General features: G+C 32.0%; 1 protein-coding gene and 1 long non-coding RNA gene across 3 annotated transcripts; one reads left to right on the forward strand and one right to left on the reverse strand.

Annotated features, from left to right (window-relative positions):
- LOC123657299 (dynein regulatory complex subunit 5) lies at positions 1 to 9,016 on the reverse strand. Of its 2 annotated transcripts, XM_045592875.1 has the most exons (6): positions 6,872 to 7,156; positions 6,626 to 6,793; positions 5,993 to 6,551; positions 5,792 to 5,919; positions 5,144 to 5,285; positions 1 to 308 (listed from the first exon to the last, which is right to left on the reverse strand). In XM_045592875.1, the coding sequence occupies exons 1-6, from the start codon at positions 7,154 to 7,156 to the stop codon at positions 112 to 114; spliced, it is 1,479 nt and encodes a 492-aa protein (XP_045448831.1). In that variant the 3' UTR covers positions 1 to 111. The 2 variants fall into 2 exon arrangements, 1 of the variants encoding a protein (XP_045448831.1); XR_006743685.1 differs by lacking the exons at positions 1 to 308; positions 5,792 to 5,919; positions 5,993 to 6,551; positions 6,626 to 6,793; positions 6,872 to 7,156 and adding an exon at positions 8,889 to 9,016 and having other exon boundaries at positions 5,239 to 5,285.
- On the forward strand, positions 8,866 to 20,435 carry LOC123657314. Its single transcript, XR_006743688.1, has 3 exons — positions 8,866 to 9,192; positions 10,790 to 10,853; positions 20,043 to 20,435. It is a non-coding gene; the product is annotated as an uncharacterized LOC123657314 (long non-coding RNA).
- The last annotated feature ends 1,220 nt before the right edge of the window (positions 20,436 to 21,655 follow it).

Consider the following 21,655-nt stretch of genomic DNA (forward strand, 5'->3'; position numbering starts at 1 on the left):
TTTGGCTAATTTTCATGTTTTAGGCTTATAAACACATTTAGACATTAATTTGTATACGTTACAGGTACGAAATATATTTCTGTAGAGAGTAATTAGTTGCAAAATTTCATATTAAACTTCGGGAACTCTTTCAGGGTATCTGCCAGGGATGTAATCCGGGTTGTTAGGATTATATTCCCATATTAAGTACTCTGGCTCGTTGAGATACAACGGCGGAATCTCATCGTCTGCTTCAGTTTCTTGACCTACAAGTTGCTTGTTTCGATCTAACAGTTCAATCACCCGAGCTTGGGTTTCTTCGGATATATCTGGAAAAGTCAATTTTTTTTTTTCAATAAAATGCGAGAGTAAATTAAACTACAAATATATTGTAACATACACACACGTTCGTCTATTCCTACGATATACAACTTTACGCTTGTATAACGTAAGTAAGAGCCGACTGTTATAGATATTTTTTTTTTAATAAATATAACAGTAAAATAACATTACTCAGTAAAATAAGAAATGTTAAATTAATAAATATTAATGGTGGTGTAATACACCCAGACTCAGGTGCTAATCGAACCCACAGCCCGCGGAACTACAAAAATGCGCCTAGGGGCTAGTCAATTTAACTAAAATTAACTAACGATCAAACAAAGTAAATCCTTTGTAGATTGAAGTAGTTTTTTTTAAGAGAATGTTTTCACATTATTTTATGAATTTAATTATAACGGCCTACCTTTTTGCGTGTGGCTTTCATAAAAGGAAAATATATTAATACGGTTAATATCGTATGAATAAAATTATGTTTTTTTACGAAAAAAAAGTAAAGTATAAAGGTTTATATATATATAAAGATCTAGTTTCACGATGTTTGTCCGGGCTAATCTCCGAAATTACTGGACCGATTTTAATGATGTTAGTTTTGTTTTTGTTTGTCTTTTGGGTCTTAAAGTTATGTAATATTCGACAAATAAAAAAAACAATGGACCACCAATAAGTATAGCCTAGACACAGCAGGACATGAATCAATCTCTAAAATTTGATTGAAATCTAAATTGTTCCCCAGAAAATGTTCGGATTTTCTTATAAATCTCATTCCTTATGCGAACCTGGTATTTCTTTTATACAGCTAAAGATCTATATCTATTAATGTATAATATTTTGTAAAAAAATATACAACATTTGTTTATGATCAGTTATTCATCTATTCCATAGCAGCTATTACAGAAATCTGTGCCTTAGGCAGAAATGAAGTTTTCATATATTTCAGCCATTAGTATTAATATTAATGGATTTAACAAGAACCAAAAAATATACACTTCTTTCTAACTTGAATTAGAAATAATTAATCTTAGTTAACAAAAAGTGTACACTAATATAATAAAAAATTCAGTATCTAAAAGCACACGAGCAGAGATTACATATAGGTTAACTGGGGTACTCTACTGAGGTAGGGCACAGCGGGAAATTTCCTGCTCAAAATATGGAGCATCCTGACTGGGATGGTAACCTCGACCTTACAGAAAATCACAGCGAAATAATACTGTGTTCGGACAGTGTTGTGTTCCTGTTGGTGAGCAAGGTGACCAGAGCTCCTGGGGGGAATAGGGGATAGAGTCAGCAACGCGCTTGCGATGCTTTTAAAGATGTGGACGTCTATAAACTACGGTAATAACTTACCATCAGGTGAGCCGTACGCTTGTTTGCCGATCTAGTTATATAAAAAGGCCAACTTTATTTTCAAAGTAACTTAACATCAAACTAATTTGAATATTTCCGACCATATCAGTTCAATATGGAGGAATCACTGCCTGCCTAAGATACAGGACTTTCCTACTTTAGGCGGCAGGGGTTTAAAATTTCAGTGCACAGATATATTATTAAATATTTAAAATAAGCATAAGCATAAGCATATGAGTGTACGCAGTCAAGTGAACATTTCTTAAAAATATTTAAAACATTTTTTAACTGCTTCACGTTTTGCAGTTAACAAAAAAAATATATAATAATAATAATAATTATCGAAAAAAAAGTATAATTGTTTTAAAGCTTATTCGCTCCAACAATTTCAATTATAGAGGCTCGTGGCCTTAATAGCGTTGGCTTTCGAAAATGTAACTAAATTTATAGTCTATTTTACGAGTTCACCCGTGGCGTTTCGTTATGCGTCAAACTTTTTTACTTGTAATGAAATTATATGTTATATTAATCATTTCTTCATGACTATTTTTCTATACAAGATGACAGTTTATGCATGAAAAATACATGTAACTAAATTGATAGAAGAATTTTTAAAATCGGTTCAGTAGTTGCAGAGATTAGTCTCTACGAATCAGCAACAAATTGACACACTTACTTATACCTTTTTATAATAATTTATGATAGAATAATAAACTTTTTTGTCGTATTAGTCGATGTCCTATTAACTAAAAACTGTCGTCGAGTTTGTCGGTTATTTTTTTTTGCAATCAAATGTTGTACATACTTAATAAGCACATTTGGATTCTTTTCTTATCTATAATATATATAAACGCGAAAGGTCATTCATCACGAAATCTCCGAAACTATAACACCTACAAACTTGAAATTTGGCAGGTAGGCTCCTTATAGGAATTAGACATCCGCTAAGAACGGATTTTATGAAACTCAACCCCTAAGGGGGTAAAATGGGGGTTGGAAGTTTGTATGAGAGTCCCATGTTTTTGACGTAAGAGACTTGAAATTTAAAATGTATGCTCTATAGATGGTAACAAGGTGTTCAAATAATGTATCTTTAGAAATCAACTCCCTTTTGGGGTTAAAACGGGGGATGTTACGTTGACTCACTAATCACGAAATCTCAGAAACTATAACACCTAAAAACTTGAAATTTAGCAGGTAGGCTCTTTATAGGGCATAAACTACCGCTAAGAATGGATTTTACGAAACTCCACCCCTAAGGGGGTAAAACGGGAGTTGGAAGTTTGTATGAAAGTGCTCTTAGTTCAAAAACATATTTTTGAACTAAGAGACTTTAAATTTAAAATGTATGCTCTATAAATGGTGACAAGGTGTCCAAATAATGTATCTTTAGAAATCCACTCCATTTTGGGGTTAAAACGGGGGATGGTAGGTTGACTCACTCATCACGGAATCTCCGAAACTATAACAGCCAAAAACTTAAAGTTTGCAGGTAGGTTCCTTATAGCGCGTTAACATCTGTTAAGACCGGATTTTACGAAAATCGACCCCTAAGGGGGCAAAACGGGTGTTGGAAGTTTGTATGAAAGTCCCATGTTTTTGGAGTAAGAGACTTGAAATTTAAAATGTATGCTCTATAGATGGTGTGGAGTTATCCAAATAATGCATCGTGATCTATATATGTAAAAGAGAAAGGTCACTGACTCACTCATCACGAGAACTCAAAAACCGCTGGATGGTCCTATCCACCCAGGATGGACAAAGATGAAATTTGGCAGGGGGGTAGATTATAGTTAGTAGACTTCCGCTAAGAACAGATTTTGTGATATTCCACCGCTAAGGGGGTTTAATTGGGGATGATAGTTTGTATGAAACATATACAGCAGCTATAAGTTCGCCTGATAGGTTATTTAAAAAAAAAATTTGCGTTAAACATCTTAATAGTAATGCATATCTTCATAACTATGCGAACGTAGTCGCAGGTAACAGTTGTAGTAACAGGTATTATAAAACAAAGTCTCCAAAAGTGTATGTGATCGATTCCCTCAAAATCTACTGAACGGATTTTTATGCGGTTTCACCAATGGAGAGAGGGCTTCAAGAGGAAGGGTTAGGGGGATAGTTTCACTGGTGGTTTACCGGGAAAACTTTATGACACACTGATTTCAACGCGAGCGAAGCCGCGGGCACAGCTAGTATATATATGTGTATAAAATAAAAATAAAATAAAATAAAATAAATTTTATTGGTAACAAAACACTGCTTACATAAGATAAAATTCAACAAAATTCAATCCTAATACTAAAATACAAAGCTTTACACAAAAAAAATGAAAAAAAAATGATGGTGATATATAATTAATAAATGATAATTTGGTTACATTAACTTGCTGTTATGATTAACTTCTTTTGCTTTTGTTCACACTTTTCGTTAATTTATGAGTAGCGTCCGTTCAAAGGTACATTACGAGTTTTAAGGTTTTCTTTTTGTTTTTAAATATAACTAGGTCAGCAAACTAGCGTACCGCTCACCTGATTGTAAGCGATTACCGTAGCTTATAGACGTCTGCGACACCAGAAGCATCACAAGAGCGTTGCCGACCCTATTCCCAATTCACCCCCAGGAGCTCTGGTCGCCTTACTCACCAACAGGAATACAATACTGCTTGAAAGCAGTATTGTTTAGCTGTGATCATCTGTAAGGTCGATGTCCCCAGTCGGACTGCTCTATAAAGTTACGAGTATATACCACAGTCGGGATGCTCCACAAGATATTTGGACCTAATTACCGCATAATTTCTGAACTATTCGACTTTGAATTAATTAATTGATCATAGAAATTCCAGAATTCCATTCTTATAACTCCAGATCTAACACATTTACACATTTTAACGTCATAACATTAACAATAATATTGCTTCAGCCTGTAATATCCCACTACTGGGCATAGGCCTCTTTATCCAAGCAGGAGGAAGATCAGAGCAAAATAATATATCAAAACTTTTATCTCTTAGATACCATCATCCGTTAAATAGCGTTATATATTTTATAATTTATGAAAACGAAATTTTGAATCTTCTGTTTATATTTCATTTTCACTTATCCAACTATGATATCATTACAGCCTATACAGTCCACTGCTGGAGATAGGCCTCCACAAGTTTACGCCAAAAATAACGTGAACTCATGTGTTTTGCCCATAGTCACCACGCTGGGCAGGCGGGTTGGTGACCGCAGTACTGGTTTTGTCGCACCGAAGACGCTGCTGCCCGTCTTCGGCCTGTGTATTTCAAAGCCAGCAGTTGGATGGTTATCCCGCCATCGGTCGGCTTCTTAAGTTCCAAGGTGGTTGTGGAACCTTGTTATCCCTTAGTCGCCTCTTACGACACCCACGGGAAGAGAGGGGGTGGCTAAATTCTTTAGTGCCGTAGCCACACAGCACAACTATGATATAGAATTAAAAAATATGAACGTACGTGTACTACGCAAGTCGATTCGCAATACTCTTTTATTTTGTTCTAAAGCGCGAATAAGAGTTTTCTCCGCTTCGCCGGATAAGTTATTGGCAGCCATGTCTAATCTTGTCAGCCCTCGGTTAAGACTTAACAATCCTGTCATCTGAAAAAGGGAAAGTTGCTAAAATTTTTAACGTAACTGGCATATTAAAAAAAACATTTCTATTACAATTTATAATACCTAAAGTGTTGTATATTATTATTTCTGGTCAATAAAATAGAACATTGTAAAATTATTTTCGAAAGTGTTTAACTTTTTAACTATCTGTCATGGCTGAATGATTGCATTATAATCGAGGTACATAAAACAAAATATCTGAATGAGCTACACTATGAACTACAATATGGTCATTTATAAACATTTTGATACAAACTAGAAATAAGTAACGGTAATTATGCTTTAACGATACTATCTTACGCAACACGTAGTTAAAAGTAAATATTTCTTGATAATGATTATGACTTTTAGTTTGGTATAATTATTAAAAATTAATATAATGATAGAGGAAAGAGCAAGATTTGGGTATATATCAATTATATTATATATTGAAGAAGTATTTGATATAAAAAAAATATCATCAAAATTGTATATTTTATTAAAAATTATACTTTTTCAGCGGACGCTCCGTGAAAACCGCAAGAGTTTACGATTAATGTTTGAGGTTTTTCCTTACAACGCACAAACGCCGAAGCAAATATTGTCGCACATTCAAGTGACATTGGATTTAAACTGAAATCTATAAGAAACAATGTATTGTTGTTTAAAAGAAGTAGAAGATGCCAATTGTTCATACAAATATTTAAGGCTACCTAAGAGTTCTATCGGCGCAGCTGGCTTCATTTGTAAAGCATAAGCAATACCTTGAACGCCGACCTCTTTAAATTTATTATTTGCTATTCGTATTCTCTTTACATTTTTATGAATAAAAATAAAACCTCCCAGAGCTTTCATTCCATAATCGCCAATTTTACAATGATTGAAATCTAATTCTTCGATTGATTCTTTCTTAACAAGGTTTTGTAAAATTAACTTTACTTTTGAACAGTCCAAATTGCTTCTATTGATCCTAAATATTTTTAATTGCTGTAAATATTCGAGTCCTCTACACAAAGACTCACAGTCCGCTATAGAAAACTCGAAATATCTTGTCATGTACCCGTCTTGAAGGTTATTCAAGCCGAAAATTAAAGATATTTCTTGTAAATTGAATAACTTTGTTAGTACTGGCTCCAGTGGAATATGATCAAATATCTTAGGTACACTAAACTGACACGTGTCTTCTACAGCATCTGCATGAATAACAGGAGGAGTAGGTTGACGTACCATTTGTAACTGCTTAAGACCCAATTCATAAATATATGGACTGACCTACAAAAAATATACTTTATTTTTTGTATTATATTTTATAACGTATGGAATAAAGATAATATGAATATTATAACCAGTTTCGCTAGGTCAACCGCATCTTCTTCAATAAAAACATCGGGATTAACGTTTTCCAGGTAATCTTGCAGACACGCTGATAAAAATTTCCCTTTCCAAAAAGTTACACCCATTTCTTTTCGTGACGGAAATTTTGAGTAAAACGATCGTTTCCAATATTGTTCGTCCTGATAGATAAACCACACAGTACATTATATATTATTTATATTTTTGTAATTACTATTTTTAAAATTCATCGAAATTACCTTAATGTATGGAACACTGAATTTTAGAGGTATATCCGAAGGATATAAGTCCATTAGCATATCAATATCTTTTTGCAATATTTTTTGAAGCGGATTAATCCTGTGAAATACTCTAGAAAGCGCTAAGGCGGCGAAATATGTAAGAGGCGCTGGAGTCAATTCATTATCCCACTCAAAATCTTCAGCAACAATTTTTCGAGTAGCCTCTCCTGAAGAAATCCTCATGAAGGTGGATGTACTATATGCTTCACGTGTATTTGGTGATACTACGTACGGAATTTTCATGACTTAGTTTTATTGTTAGTGACTATTTTACGAAATATAGAAGATTTTATTTTCTTTATATTCAGTATACGATTTTAATCAATAATGACACTTATAATAAAAAAAATGTCAAGTCATCTTAATATTGCAGTGAATTCTATTTTTAAATACAACGAAAACTTCATTGTTGTTTGCCATGTGTTAATTTTAAAACTAAGAAACATAATGTACTGTTGACACGTGGTCAACCGCATGCTGATGCGGTTTAGCACGGACGCTCAGACTGAGCGACTTCTTGAGAATTCTTTTTGTTCTTTTTTTATAATTGTTTTTAGTCAAGGACTTAAGAGCCATTTCACAAAAATCGGTAACAATCCGCGAAATTGTAATATTTTGACGTCGTTAATCTCAGTGTTGGATGCAATAATGTAATTTATATTCTTGAAATATAATAGAGCAACCTTTGTTGTAGTCCATAGTCGGATCAGAATTTTGATTTATATTATGTGTATAAAATTATTAACCTTTTCATCAGCCTCCTCCCTGGGTAAACGGTCGCAATGTATACTTTGAAGTCCTACTTTTCAATAACCTCTACGTTGAAACCATTTTAAAAAAATATCATAATATGTGGAATATAATTTTGTTGTCCACTATCATAGATTTTTATTCCATTTGTATCTCTATTAAACGATAAAAAAAATTTAAAGTTACGAATATTTTCCAAATAAGTACAATTTTAAAAGCGATATTTCTCTTAGAAAACTAAGAAATTTTAACGAACTATCTTCATCAAAGTAAACTTACATCATTAAGGAATACAAAAAAAATAATTAAAAGATGTAATTATTTTTAATACATTTTATATTAAATAATAAAAAGATAGTATATATTGCCACGCATCAAGCCCGGTAAATCAGTCGAGCGCTAGCGCTCTTAGAGGTAAGGTCCACGCCAAATTCTGCGCAGCCGTCTCTTTCGCTCACACGCGCCAAGCGCCTGTTGTTATAGCGGATAAAACGCATTTGATACTTTCATAATAAAATATAAATAAAATAAACATATTACGAAAATGACTGTAAAATAATATAATGATAATTTCTGTAAACAAATGTATAATTTAATTTTCTTTTCTCACACTATCAATACAAATAGGCATTTCAATCTGTTTGTCTTGTTATTTGTTAATTAATATGTTTGTCGGTGTCGATGTCATTAAATGATTTTTTATTCATATCGTAAATATTAGATTCATTCGTAAACTGAAAAAACTAAATCAATTTAAAAAAAATTGTTTCATAAAATTGATTTTTTTAATTTTATTTTAAATTTATTGACTGTTGTTATATAACATACTTGAAATTTTTAACAAATTAATTATGTAAAAAACATTTTATACCATAGTTATAATTTTTATTATACATCAGAAAATGATCACGATGGTCTTTTGGTTGTCACACTATACGTACTAGCACAAAGATCGCGCGGCTCGTACGACTCGCGCAATGCGACCAAATTTACCTAAACTTGCAGAACGTAAAATTGTGAAATGGCTCTTAAGATATTATTTTTTATAACTACAACAGTTATATATGTTTAATTTATAATTACGTTAGTCGCTACTATAACACATAAAAGACGTAATGCAGCAATGGTGTTTTGTCATGTAACAGTTCCTATAGTAAACGTAACGTCGTGTGTTTTCGTAAGCGTTCGTACGAGATCGGATCAAAACAATGTTCGGTCGCATTACCGGCCAGTGACTGTACGGCTTGAGAGTTGCAACTGCCATAATATTATTCTATCCGCGCACAAGCGCCGGTGTGACTCTCTCTGTAAAATAGGACCATAGTCATTATAAAGTTAGTTATTCTTAATTGATAAAAATTATTTAAATAATAAGTTTATCTAAAACATGGATACTACAAGTAAAGCTGGAATAAAAAACAAAACTGCCTCGCAGACTACTAACTACAACCCCTGGAATTTTTTGTTTAATTCAAGAAGCCGAACAGAAAGTGAAATTAGTAATTCGTCAACAGACAGCTATGAAACATGTAAGTTTTCGAATATTTTTATAATTATTCAAGCGCTTTTATTTTAATTATATTAGTAGTGTCCAAAATTTGGATTGCATATGAAATATGGAGACAAAAAGAACGTACAAAAATATCAGTTGACCTTCCAGCTGATTGGTAACTACAATAAAAATATAAATATTGTTTAAGCTACAGAATTTAATTATAATTAACACCTTCAAAAATAGCTTAATCTGTATCTTTCATATTGTAATTTACATAATAATGAACGTCAATAAATAAATAACTATAATTTTGTTGTAAGTTCTTGGAGTGTATATCTTATCAATACATTATATAATAAAATGACTGATAATTAATAATTTTTAACATACCTACTACCACTACTATCTTGTACGAACTACAAATGATTTTTATAATATTTTTTCTTCAATGAAATTAATTTTTTTTTGTCTATGTAAATAAAAATGAATTGCCGAAATGTATGTTGTACCTACGTGCATAACTTCTAAATGACTGCATCAAATTGGATATTACTTTGTATTTTGTAAATTATTGTCATGATAAGATTTCTATAAGTGTAATAAAATTTAAAAATATCGAGTTTATGAAAATAAAAACGAGTGTGTTTTATTCCACAAGACTGAAGTAAAACTTCTTTAGCAATAGCCATGCACAATAGGCCTGCACTGTGTCTTAGATATACGAAACGGAACTGGCTATGAGAGAAAGAGAGAAAAAAAATGTGTGCTCGGACCTCTCTCTTGCTCCGTTCGCCTCGCCCGATCACACTTTTCGTAACGCTCCGCCACGCATTCACCAGCTCAAGCTCCCCAAGTCAAGCGTGCATAAAAAAGTTTTACTTCAAAAATTATAGCAGTACGAAGTTCACTGAGTCAGTTTATAATAAAGAATTTCTTTTGTTAGTATAATTTGTATAATATCGTGTATGAATTGGGATCGCGATAGACGTCACGTCATTCGTATCAACGTAACAGGTAGTTTATTTGTTCAACCGAAAAAAAGAGAGATTTGTATTATGAGTCTTATTATTGAGGCGTTAGAGTTCACAAACAAAACCTTAACGAGTCCAGGAAATTAATTCTTAAATCTTGGCTTTGGCATTGATACTTATATTGTTACAACACATATTTATTTATATAAATATATCTAATAATAATGATCGATATTGGAACATAATATAAAATGATAACAATGTACAAAATTAATGACATACATTGCGGAAGCCTAAAATATAATACCGCAAACTAACACATTATAGTTTTAAATATTCTGTGCTACTTATAAAATTTATTTGACAAATAGAGAACAAATGCCCAAGCTTACCTTTAACCTATAGGATTCTCAGGCCTTGAGATACTTGAAAATAAAGATTCATCAGCATCTTAGTAAAATAAGGCCTTTTACGACTGTTAATCTACGCTTGATAACTCTGATGATCATCAGAAATTCACCTGATGTGACTTGGTAAGAACTAGGGATCCTCACTAATTTCCCATAGTTCTCCATTAGACATCATGACGGAAATATTATATAAAAGTTGTATTTTTATGTATTTATACTGTTGTGTTAAGAATATAACATTATTTTTCAGATACACAGTTAGGGTCTTTACAGAAACAGACAAGCAAAAATAACGACGAATATTTGTGGATGATGTAAGTATTCAAAATTTTAATACCTATTTTATTTGTCTCGATATACGTCAATACATATATTCCCATTTCTAACTCGCTTTAAACCAAACGCTCTCGTTAAGGACATCAAAAATTAACAACAATGCTGTTTTTATCTATTACAAAGGTATAAACAATATCACGATTTAATCAAGGCCATATTCTTGTTTTTGTTTACCCTTTTTAAACTTAATATACGCGTAAATAAAACTGATGTGTCACGATTCAGTGCCATGTAACATCCCTCTGCTGGACATAGGCCTCTTTTTCTATGAAGGAGATGGATCAGAGCTTATCATCAAGGCACGGTGGGGAGACCCACAATAACAGTAATCCAAATCGGAAACAAGAATTTGTATAAATAAAAAAAAAAACCATTCTGAACGGGAATCGAACGTTATAATAGTCAAGAAAGTTGAACAATGAAAGTTAATTGAACAATGAAAGTTAGTTGAACAATGAAATAAATCGAATTTTAATAATTATATACCGACACACAGAGCTAGTTACGAAAAATTTGACATAACATTTTTTTTTTTTTTTTTGATATCGCAGGGTAACCCATTTACGGGTGATATCCAGGATGCCCGGGTAGGCATTCCTAGACCGTATGTCGGGATATAACATAACTCATTGAATCACATATAGGAGACACTTCAAATTTTACTACGACGCCACAATTTATATATTTATATCTACACAAATAAATAAAATTGGAGTGTCTGCTTGTAGGCAATATTAAAATAACCACTTTTTACTAAAAGCATATGGATTCGTACACGGTACCTATACCTAAAGAATATTTTTTATAATTTTTGTCTGTGTACTGTGTGGCTACGGTACTAAAGAATATAGCCACCCCCTCTCTTCCCGTGGGTGTCGTAAGAGGCGACTAAGGGATAACACAGATCCACTACCACCTTGGAACTTAAAAAGCCGACCGGTGGCGGGATAGCCATCCAACTGCTGGCTTTAAAATACACAGGCCGAAGACGGGCAGCAGCGTCTTCGGTGCGACAAAGCCAGTACTGCGGTCACCAACCCGCCTGCCCAGCGTGGTGACTATGGGCAACACACATGAGTTCACGTTATTTTTGGCGTAAACTTGTGGAGGCCTATGTCCAGCAGTGGACTGTATAGGCTGTAATGAATTTTTGTCTGTATGTATGTCTGTTCGTTTCGGCTTATCTCTGATTGATTGACTGATTTTCACGGGACTTTCACTGGCAGATAGCTGATTTAATAAAAAGTAACATAGGCTACTTTTATTTAAGAAATTTATTTATTTTATAACCTCTGTGAAATGAGTAATAACTCTTTTGTTAAAGTCCACGCGTACGAAGTCGCGGACACATCCAGTACAGAATAAACTACAACAATAACTTACAACGGTTCAATCCTTTTGAAATTTTACAAATGGCCTGTATGTGTAAGAGTATATCAAGGTTTATTTTTTTACCACGCCGTGGCAACTTGTAAATAAAACAACACTCAGCAAATTATTGTAAACATTTTTTTTTTATCTGTATTAGTGTTTGTTTTGTAAGTTGTCCTAAAAAAATAAATAAATAAATAAATAAAATAAATATCAATACTGTTGATTGGTAATCTCAGATTATACATACACTTTTGATATCAACTCTGATCTGTTTGGTTTTAAATGCATTGTGTTTGATTTACTTTAAATTTGGAATGTTATTTTATTTGTTTAGATTGGATTGTGTTATATTTTGTGATTCTGTGAAAATTGCTTTAAGAAGTAACATGTCTAGTTATCTGACATAACTTTTGTATTTTTATATAAATTTTATAATGGTTACGTTTAATCAAAAATAAATTCAAAATGTTTAAGTTAAAATAAATAGTTTATTAATCAGTCTTTAAGTGTCCTTTTGGTTTAAAAGTAATCCTAATAGCCACATCTACTATTCAAGAAATACATCTATATCTATACAAATAAATAAAATTGAAAAATAACTTTTTTATTAAAGTACACGCGGATGATGTCGTGGGCACAGCTAGTATAACAATAAAACGCAATAATCCTAACTGAAATGTACTCGTATTGTGGTATATCTGTGACATATTTCGTATCACACTATAAAATATAATATTACTACAATTTACACCACGTACTTTACGTGAAAAGTAATAAGTACCACTTTACAGAGAATTTAGTATCGATTGTAATGTTACGCCATCACTAAAATAAATAAATAAAAAATATAAGATATACATTTTGTAAGTAGATAAATTTTTTACGTAATCAGTATACATACAAATATTCAAGTATTGATACGAAAGTACAAAATCAAATATTGATATTTAATACACTGACATCTAACCCATTTTATTATTATAAATCCAATATTCTACGAGTTATCAGCCGAGATCGGTTCATTAAATAGACCATAAATAGTAATTGGTAAGTTTAAAAAAAAAGCTTGTAGTAAACAAAATTTGCGAAATTTTATTCACTACAATAACTTTATATTTCCGAGATATCGACAAAATGTTTTAAATATGTCAGCATTTTGTGACTTTATGCTCAATAAGCGATTCTAAACCTTATAAAAAAAATAGAATTGAAAATTTAATACGAGGTTGACAAAAAAAACACGTTTATTTTTACTGACCTATAATAATCTGGTATTGTAGGCGTCTATGAGCTACGGTAATCGCTTACCATCAGGTGAGCCGTACGCTTATTTGCCGACCTAGTTGTATAAGAAAATATTAACGTTATTATGACGACGCATTGACGCAGCAGTTACAGCACTGGCTGTTGTGTTGACGATCGCATTTTCAATCCTTGCACATGGCAAACATTTGTGTAGGACATGCAGGTTTTTGCGGTGGTCTGGGCGTCTTATGCTTCTGTATTGTGCGTGTTACTGGGCCCCCGACAGGCTTCTTCCTAATGGTGGCCGTTGAGTATGAGGCGTTTATTTATTATTGATTGATGACTAATAAATAACTAACTATACCTTAAACGTAAATTACTGCAATATTGATCTAATAAATTAATAATATCTGTTATGTTATTTTGTCGTGGTTAGTTTGTTTTGATTATACCTGTATCTATACGCAGCATTTTGCGTTACTCACCGAGGAAAATTTCGTCTATATCATTAAAATACAATCATTTAGTAACATCACGTACAAAATATATTATTACAATTACCTTCGACAATAAGTCGTAAAATAGTTTTTCCTTATTGTTTATGAAACGATAATAATCATTTTGTTTTTAATATCAAAAACTAATTTATACCTAAATCGCTATTATTATTACGGTTTTGATTAATTATACACAATCAACAATTTAATGTATTTTAAATAAAAAATTGTGTTTGCCAACAAACTAAGAAAACCGACTTTAATTACATCGACAAGTAATACAACGTAAGTAGACGAAAACTATTAACAAACGCACTAGTTGTCAATACGATTTTCGAGAGTTCCCCTCAATTTCTCTGGGATTCCATCATCAGATCCTGGTTGCCTTATCATGGTACCACCCTTGGGATATTTCATTTCCAACAAAAGAATTATCAAAATCTGTTAATAAACGACGAAGTTATCCTTGAACATACATAAAAAAATATATAAGTATACGGTCGAATTGAGTAACCTTCTCCTTTTCTGAAGTCGGTTAAAAATGAATGCAATTGCATTGCAACACAACAAATAAATTCTAACCGAAAAATCATTAGGTAGGTATATTTTTACAATTTTTCGGAAAAAATTATATTTTTCTGAAACTTGTAGAATGAAAAATTAAAAAATTAACCATCGTTAAAAGTAAAGCTACTACCGATTCGGAATATAGATTATGCAGAAAATACTCTGAAAAAAACTCCGCAGTTAATAAAAAAGGTGACGAATATGTTTACTCTACATAGGTATGTAGAGTAAACATAATTCTGTTGCTGTTTATTAGCAATTCTAATTGCATTATGGTATTCATATAACTTATCATTCAAATACTTTTTAATAAAAACACATGACCTAAATATGTTATGTATTATCTCTCAAAAATGTCCCAAGGAGTGTTCTCAAGACGGTCGATTGCAAAAGACAAGTTTATTAGCAATAATGGTAGAGCAAGAAGGTCAACCACTAGTGACGGAGTTACAGACGCTGTTCAGTATCTGTCTCATATTTATACGGTATTTACGTAGAGCGGAACAGAGATGGCTGTAAGCGGGCGGCCCTCGCCTCGCTAGTGTTGAAACCTTCGGTTGCATGCGACTGCGCCGATCCGTTCGCCACCACGCAGTACTCGGTTAGACTACACTTGAATATACTATGTTATTGTGTTACCAGTTGAAAGTGACAGTGTTATTGGGAATTGAACACGTGCTACGTTAAGTGTACTCCGAACAGACGAAATTCTCTTTCGAAAACATGCTTCGGTTAGAAATTTTTGTGTACATTTATCTATTGTCTTACCGTATATACCAACATTGTTTGTACATACTTGTACATAAATGCGCGTCACGTATGTTATAACATATTCAACATAAAGTCGCCAATCGATGTAGATCCAAATAAAATTTCTATAATAGTAATTAACATTATTTATGTGCAAATAAGGCACTAATGGTTAGGTAAACGATTAATACTCGAATAAAATTACAATTACGACTGCACTACAGATATAAATATATGTAGCTTTTTTGGAATGAAAGTGACGTAATCGGCTTTTATTAATATGTAAATGTTTGTATTGTTTGACTTGATTTTTTGTAAATCTTTGAGAATATTTCGCATTTTCGTAAAAACGTAAAGAGTTCCTATAAAATATTATATTTTAATAAGTACATATTAAAGAACACAATCTACATATTAACACGTTCAGTTTTTGCTTTACTTCACGTGAAGCAAAAACTTTGTACCTACTCCTTTTTACGAAAATTGCGCGGACGGAGGAGTATAAAATTTCGCACACTTTTTTTATATAATTTAACACTCTACACTTATAATCTGTCAAATCATACCCGTGTTTGGTGAACTGAGCATCGATCTCTCATAGAAGAGAAGAGGCTTTTGCCCAGAAGTAGTTAGAACAGTTTACGAGTACATCATGTCAAACCTGAAATCATTATTTTTATTATTCCAAAATATTTGCACAAACTGGACTATTTACAGTTAAAATTAAAACATACACAATCATTTCAAATATGACATTAATACAATAATGCAAGTATGTTATTAAATAATTGCAACTTTGTAGGTCTACAATTAAAGTTGCAACTTTCAAATTTTTTGCTGATCTAATTACATTGAACCGTTTTATAATGGATACAATCGTTAACAACATTGTTGCTATAAAATATTTTTTTCTTTCACTTGTTCATTGTTTGAGTTATTTGAAAGTACAATAAATATATATTACACCTAGACTCGGAGTGGGAATCGAACCCACAACCCCCGGAGCAGAAAGCAGGGTCACTACAAACTGCGCCAACGGGCTAGTCGAATGCTTATATTTGCCACTAAAAAAACATACTCGTGGTAGAATTTTTCAGCACGATAACTATCCAGAATATGCTTCGCGTCTTGTAAAATACTCTTGTTAGAGCTGAAAAGTCTGCCTCCTTGACTGACGCTCTGAGTGACTGGACTTAAATTTGATAGAACACCTTTGGCAAAACGTAAAGCTTCGTATTCGAAAATTCACTTAAATAAAACGGAATTGCGACGTGAGAGGAAAAAGTTTTGAATACGATTTTACAAATCTGAACGTTCGTGTGTTTCACAATTATTTCGGAAATGACGGTAAACATATTGGTTTAGAAACAAGCATTTTTATAGAAGAGCGTGTTTCAAGATTAATGAAAATGAAAATGTCAAAAAATCTTGCGTAGTAAGGTCCTGAGAACTCGTGAATTACGGTGGCCCAATACTTTTTGCACGCCGCCGAAAATCATTTCCCGTGAAACAAACAAAATGTGCCGAAAAAATGTATAATATATGATTATTAATTATTGTCATTTGTCGATATACTTAAACTGCTCAAATGATCAACGATTGAAGAAATGAAATAATTATATGAAAAAATCAGGATAGCCCGAATCTTTAGCACGCTATTGTAATATATTATATTTATATACTAGCTGCGCCCGCGTCTTCGTCCGCGTGGAATTTAACAAAAAGTTATAAAATAAATAAATTTCGGAAATAAGAGTAGCCTAAGTTACTCCTTATTATATCAGCTATTTGCCAGTGGAAGTCCCGTCCAGTCGTTTCAGAGATTAGCCGGAACAAATAGGCAGACAGACAGACAAAAATTGTAAAAAATATTATTTAGGTATAGGTACCGTGTACAAATCCATATGCATTTAGTGAAAAGCGGTTATTTTAAAATTATAATCAGAGACTCCAATTTTATTTATTTGTTAAGAGTATAGATATCCTATAACGTTCATCCACACATATATAAAAATGTATCACCAAAATGTATAAACGTGCAATACTTTCGAACGACTCCACCAAATTAGATTATTCTTTTTTTGTGGTGTTTGTCGTTGTTAGGACAACGTCTGCCACACAAAAAAAAAATCAGTATATTCACGAAAAAAAGGCGTTACGAAGTTCGCCCAGTCAGCTGATACTAGGCACCATACATTTAATTAGCTAATCTCGATTTTTATAAAATCAAGACATAAAAGTTACATATTACATTACGATATAATTCTGCTTTATTATTTTCCATTTACTGAGATAATTTGTAATCCTTTACATATTTTATGATGCAAGTATTTTGTTTTAAATCGATTTATACAACAAAAACTTACCTGTTATTGTTATCTAAAATATCAATTACTTTGATATAAATGTAAGAAGGTATTTTTATTTACTATAACTAAAGTACTAATCTTAAGAAATTCTGAAATATTTTATTTTTTATTTATAACAATATAATACGATAATTTAGCGTTGTTATCAATTTTCAATTTACAGAAAAAGAAATTCCTAAATATTACTTTTAGCGCTACTTAGCTCTCAGTCGCAGTAATGATTTTATTTAATCGAAAAAACGTAAGATGACCTTCAGTAGCTTAAAAGAATTAAACATGTTAAATATGATTAAATATTTAAGGAGGCCCTTTATCTGTTTCATTTATGTATTAAACTTTTTTCTAATGAAGAATAATTTTTAAAAAAAAACCTGATACTCAGTTAAGATCTTTTTGACAGTAATGACTAAATTCTATACCTTAATACTAAATAGATCTTATAACTAAGAGTACACTTTAACTAATAAAAACGTTGGCTAAAAAGTGATTAAATCAAATTTATTATCATCTACTTATATGTATTCATTTTCATCTATTGTACCATCGCTTAATACGCCTTAAGAAATTCAATTATTCTTAGACTTTGATACGATTGATCTTGCCAAATCTTAATACCTTTGACTCATTAACCTTGACATACCTATGTATATATTCAAATGTCATATTCAAACAATAATAACAAAAATTAAAATTTACGGTGTTAGTATGTTGCTATTTGAGATTAATATGAGGTCAAAGTTATTCATTTCTTGTTCTTAAATTAAGAGCAGTGCCACGTGGACAACTTTTGGTTATTAAAACTAATAAATTACAGTTTTTATGTTTGAACTTTTAGTAACAGTTAATAATCTTAAACAATATATAACTTTTATACAGGTTATTGTTTAAGACTTTTTATAAGCAAAATTAAAGATACTTAAAAATCTTATCGTGACCAGAATATAAAGTAAACATGAACTCTCTTAACTATTTACAACTACTACTACTTACAAAATGTCTAATGTTGGAAATACGTGTTGGTTTTTCTGTAAATACTGTGGAAAGAGTGAGCTGTAATAAAGTATAACAATGTATCCCTCAGATGCCCAAACGTAATTATGTGAACCGACTCTTGTCGATAGTAGAACTCCCATCTCTACAAAACTACTAGATTTCAATGTCCCGAGCGCCAAAGGTAGACGTTGACTGTGACGTCATAAGCGTACAGATATCAAAGTAACTTTGGCAGTGTCGGAACTGCAATCGATCGATCTTATTCTCTGTAGCGATTTTTCAATTCCTACTATTACACACAAAATTGAAATTTTCTATCTACTACTAGTACAATACTACTAGTACAGTACTTTCCATGCATTCAATCAAGTTAACATACATTGTTTTAAACTCGCAGTGGAGAACATTTAATGTTGATACAGTTTTGTTTTACTTATAATTGTTTAAATTCGACGTAGGCTTAAATATCATTTGTCGACTTTATAAAGACCACATCTCTCTATATACTTACTATATACATACACAGTCATTGCTTTACTTAGCGCTGAACAAGTTCAAGGGTCATTGAAGGTGAAAAGTTTAATAAAAACACTACATAACTATTAAATTTAAACAGGTGTTTTTTATTGTGTAATGTTTATAAAAATGTATATTATGTTATTATTTATACTAATTTGTATACTAAACATAGATATAAATCTCGAAATACCTAACCTTTTACTAAAATAATAATGTTGTTTATAAAAAACAAGCTCTCGGATTCACTTTACATACAAGTACGAACTTAGTTTCAAATTAGTAAATACACTTTTTTGTTAACTTATCGCTTAGTTAACCATCACGCATGTATTTATTCTTCATTGTTTTAAGTAATGTAACAATCTAATAAAATACTCTTATTGTTCGATACCATTTGTTAATTTCATTAACTAATTTATGAAGTATTATATATACATACGTAGCACTATTAAATGTGGTTGTCATAATCAAAATTCCTGAAGCTGTAAAAATCTAAAAAAACATACTTAGAATAATTTTCGGCAAACACGCGTACCACCTTGTGGTAAGCGATTGTCGTAGCTTATATACGCTTGTAACATCGCAGAAGAAGCCATGCCAGAAGCATCGCAAACGCATTGCCGACCTACCCCCAATCTCTCGGGAGCTCTGCCCACCTTACTTACCACAGGAACGCAAAACAGCTTGAGATTAGTACTATTCACCTGTGATGTTCTGTAAGGTGGAAGTGCTTTCCCAGTAGGGCTGCGCCCGATTGTACATTAAAATTGAGTCACCGTTATCGCAACTTAATACAACTGATTTTAAAATTTTATATGATTTATGTTTAATTATGGATATTCCTTCTTTTCAGATGGCGATCATAATTTGCCGCTCATTGACAGCAAATACTGAAGCTACATAATAAATTATAATCGATGTTAGTTATTACATTCAACATGTAAATTTAGATCACAAAGGTGAAGATAACAACATCATGAACATGATGGAACATGTGGCGTTCCTGCCGACCTGGTTTATGGTCGCATGGCTGGGGACATGTATACTTTTCAGCCCGTTCGCAATATTTTTTGTATTATGCCTCCCTCAAATCCCCCTTCTAGTCTTAAGGCGGCTTTGCTATATACCCTTTGAGTATATTTGACGATGCCTAGTAATAAATATTTTCTGCTTGTTTAGCGTGTAAATAGTGTATGTATAATATAATTATAAGTAAAAGTATGAATAAATATTTAAGTGAAGCATTTGTACACTTTTTTATTTATAGATCTATAACATTATTATACAAATTCAAACTGAACTGAACTAAAATAGTCTGATATTGCACAATGGCAGAACAAGACCTGATTAAATAGTATTATATAGAAGAACGGTTGAAGCTTAATGCGTCATGCTGCTCTACTGGAGGTTCACTGATAATGTTCCTCTCAAGAGCAACGCTAACAATCCGACCGACGGCTCTACATATTTTCTAAGGCACAATGGTCTCGTATATACACCCAGACCAGAAACCACCATGCTTACAATACTGTGCACATACAAATATTAACTTCTAGCACAAAATGAGCCCATAATCGTCCCCTTCATTTTACGTTTAGTATCACCATAGTATATAATTTATCATTTGTTATATCATATAGTTTCCGTCCAATCATCCTCGAGACGACATCCAGACTACTACGTAAGTGACAATTACTGATCGCTTACATTTACGAGGGCGTTGCATCTACGTCATTGAAGGACTTAATTGTAGTTCATTGACGGGCACGATTGATCGTTTAGGTAATCATTGAGAGATTTTAATGCTCGAACAATTGAAATAAATGAATTGTAAAAAAATTCTAAACAACAATTTTGATTGTGTTAATTTTAGGATGATTGTAATTATATTAGTTAGTTAGATGTTGCAATTGTGTATCTTGTAGATACTTTAGCTTTCTTAGATACTTAAGATATTAAAAAAAAATGAGTGTATGCCGTTAATAAACGGCAGAATAGAAATATATATTTATATTATTTTCAATGGAAAATTTTAACAAAGTGCGTTCATTGAAATGTTTTAATATATCAGTCGACCTCTTATACAAACGTGACAGTAGAACTTTGGAACTAAGATTGCAAGGCCGCAACTCTTCAATTAATAGATAATGGTTATGCAGTATAGTCACATGATCTGTGATAGTATATTTAAAATGGAAATTAGCATCTGAGCGCTACTGATGTTTAATGATAGCAATAGCAGACCGAGACAAAGAAAAAATGGCTTATCATTGTCCTAGAATAAGTAACATCATCATATATATTAATACGCTAAGGTTTAAGATGTTTGCCTCAAATCAAAAAACAATTAACTAATTACTTCACATAAATTATATATCATTTTATAGATAATTGCTTGCTCTACTAGCATCAACAACAAAAAAATTGATTGTTGTTTTTGTTTTTGTAAATTAGTTAATTACTAAA

This window comes from Melitaea cinxia, chromosome 1 (genome assembly GCF_905220565.1).
Source record: "Melitaea cinxia chromosome 1, ilMelCinx1.1, whole genome shotgun sequence".
Lineage (NCBI taxonomy): Eukaryota > Metazoa > Arthropoda > Insecta > Lepidoptera > Nymphalidae > Melitaea > Melitaea cinxia.

Excerpts from the sequence above, each read along its gene's own strand:
- LOC123657299 (XM_045592875.1), bottom strand. The coding sequence starts at position 7,156 with ATGAAAATTCCGTACGTAGTATCACCAAATACACGTGAAGCATATAGT. Across the intron at positions 5,286-5,791 it reads ACGGAGCGTCCGCTGAAAAA|ATGACAGGATTGTTAAGTCT; the intron begins GTATAATTTTTA and ends TCCCTTTTTCAG. Across the intron at positions 309-5,143 it reads AATCGACTTGCGTAGTACAC|ATATATCCGAAGAAACCCAA; the intron begins GTACGTTCATAT and ends TGACTTTTCCAG.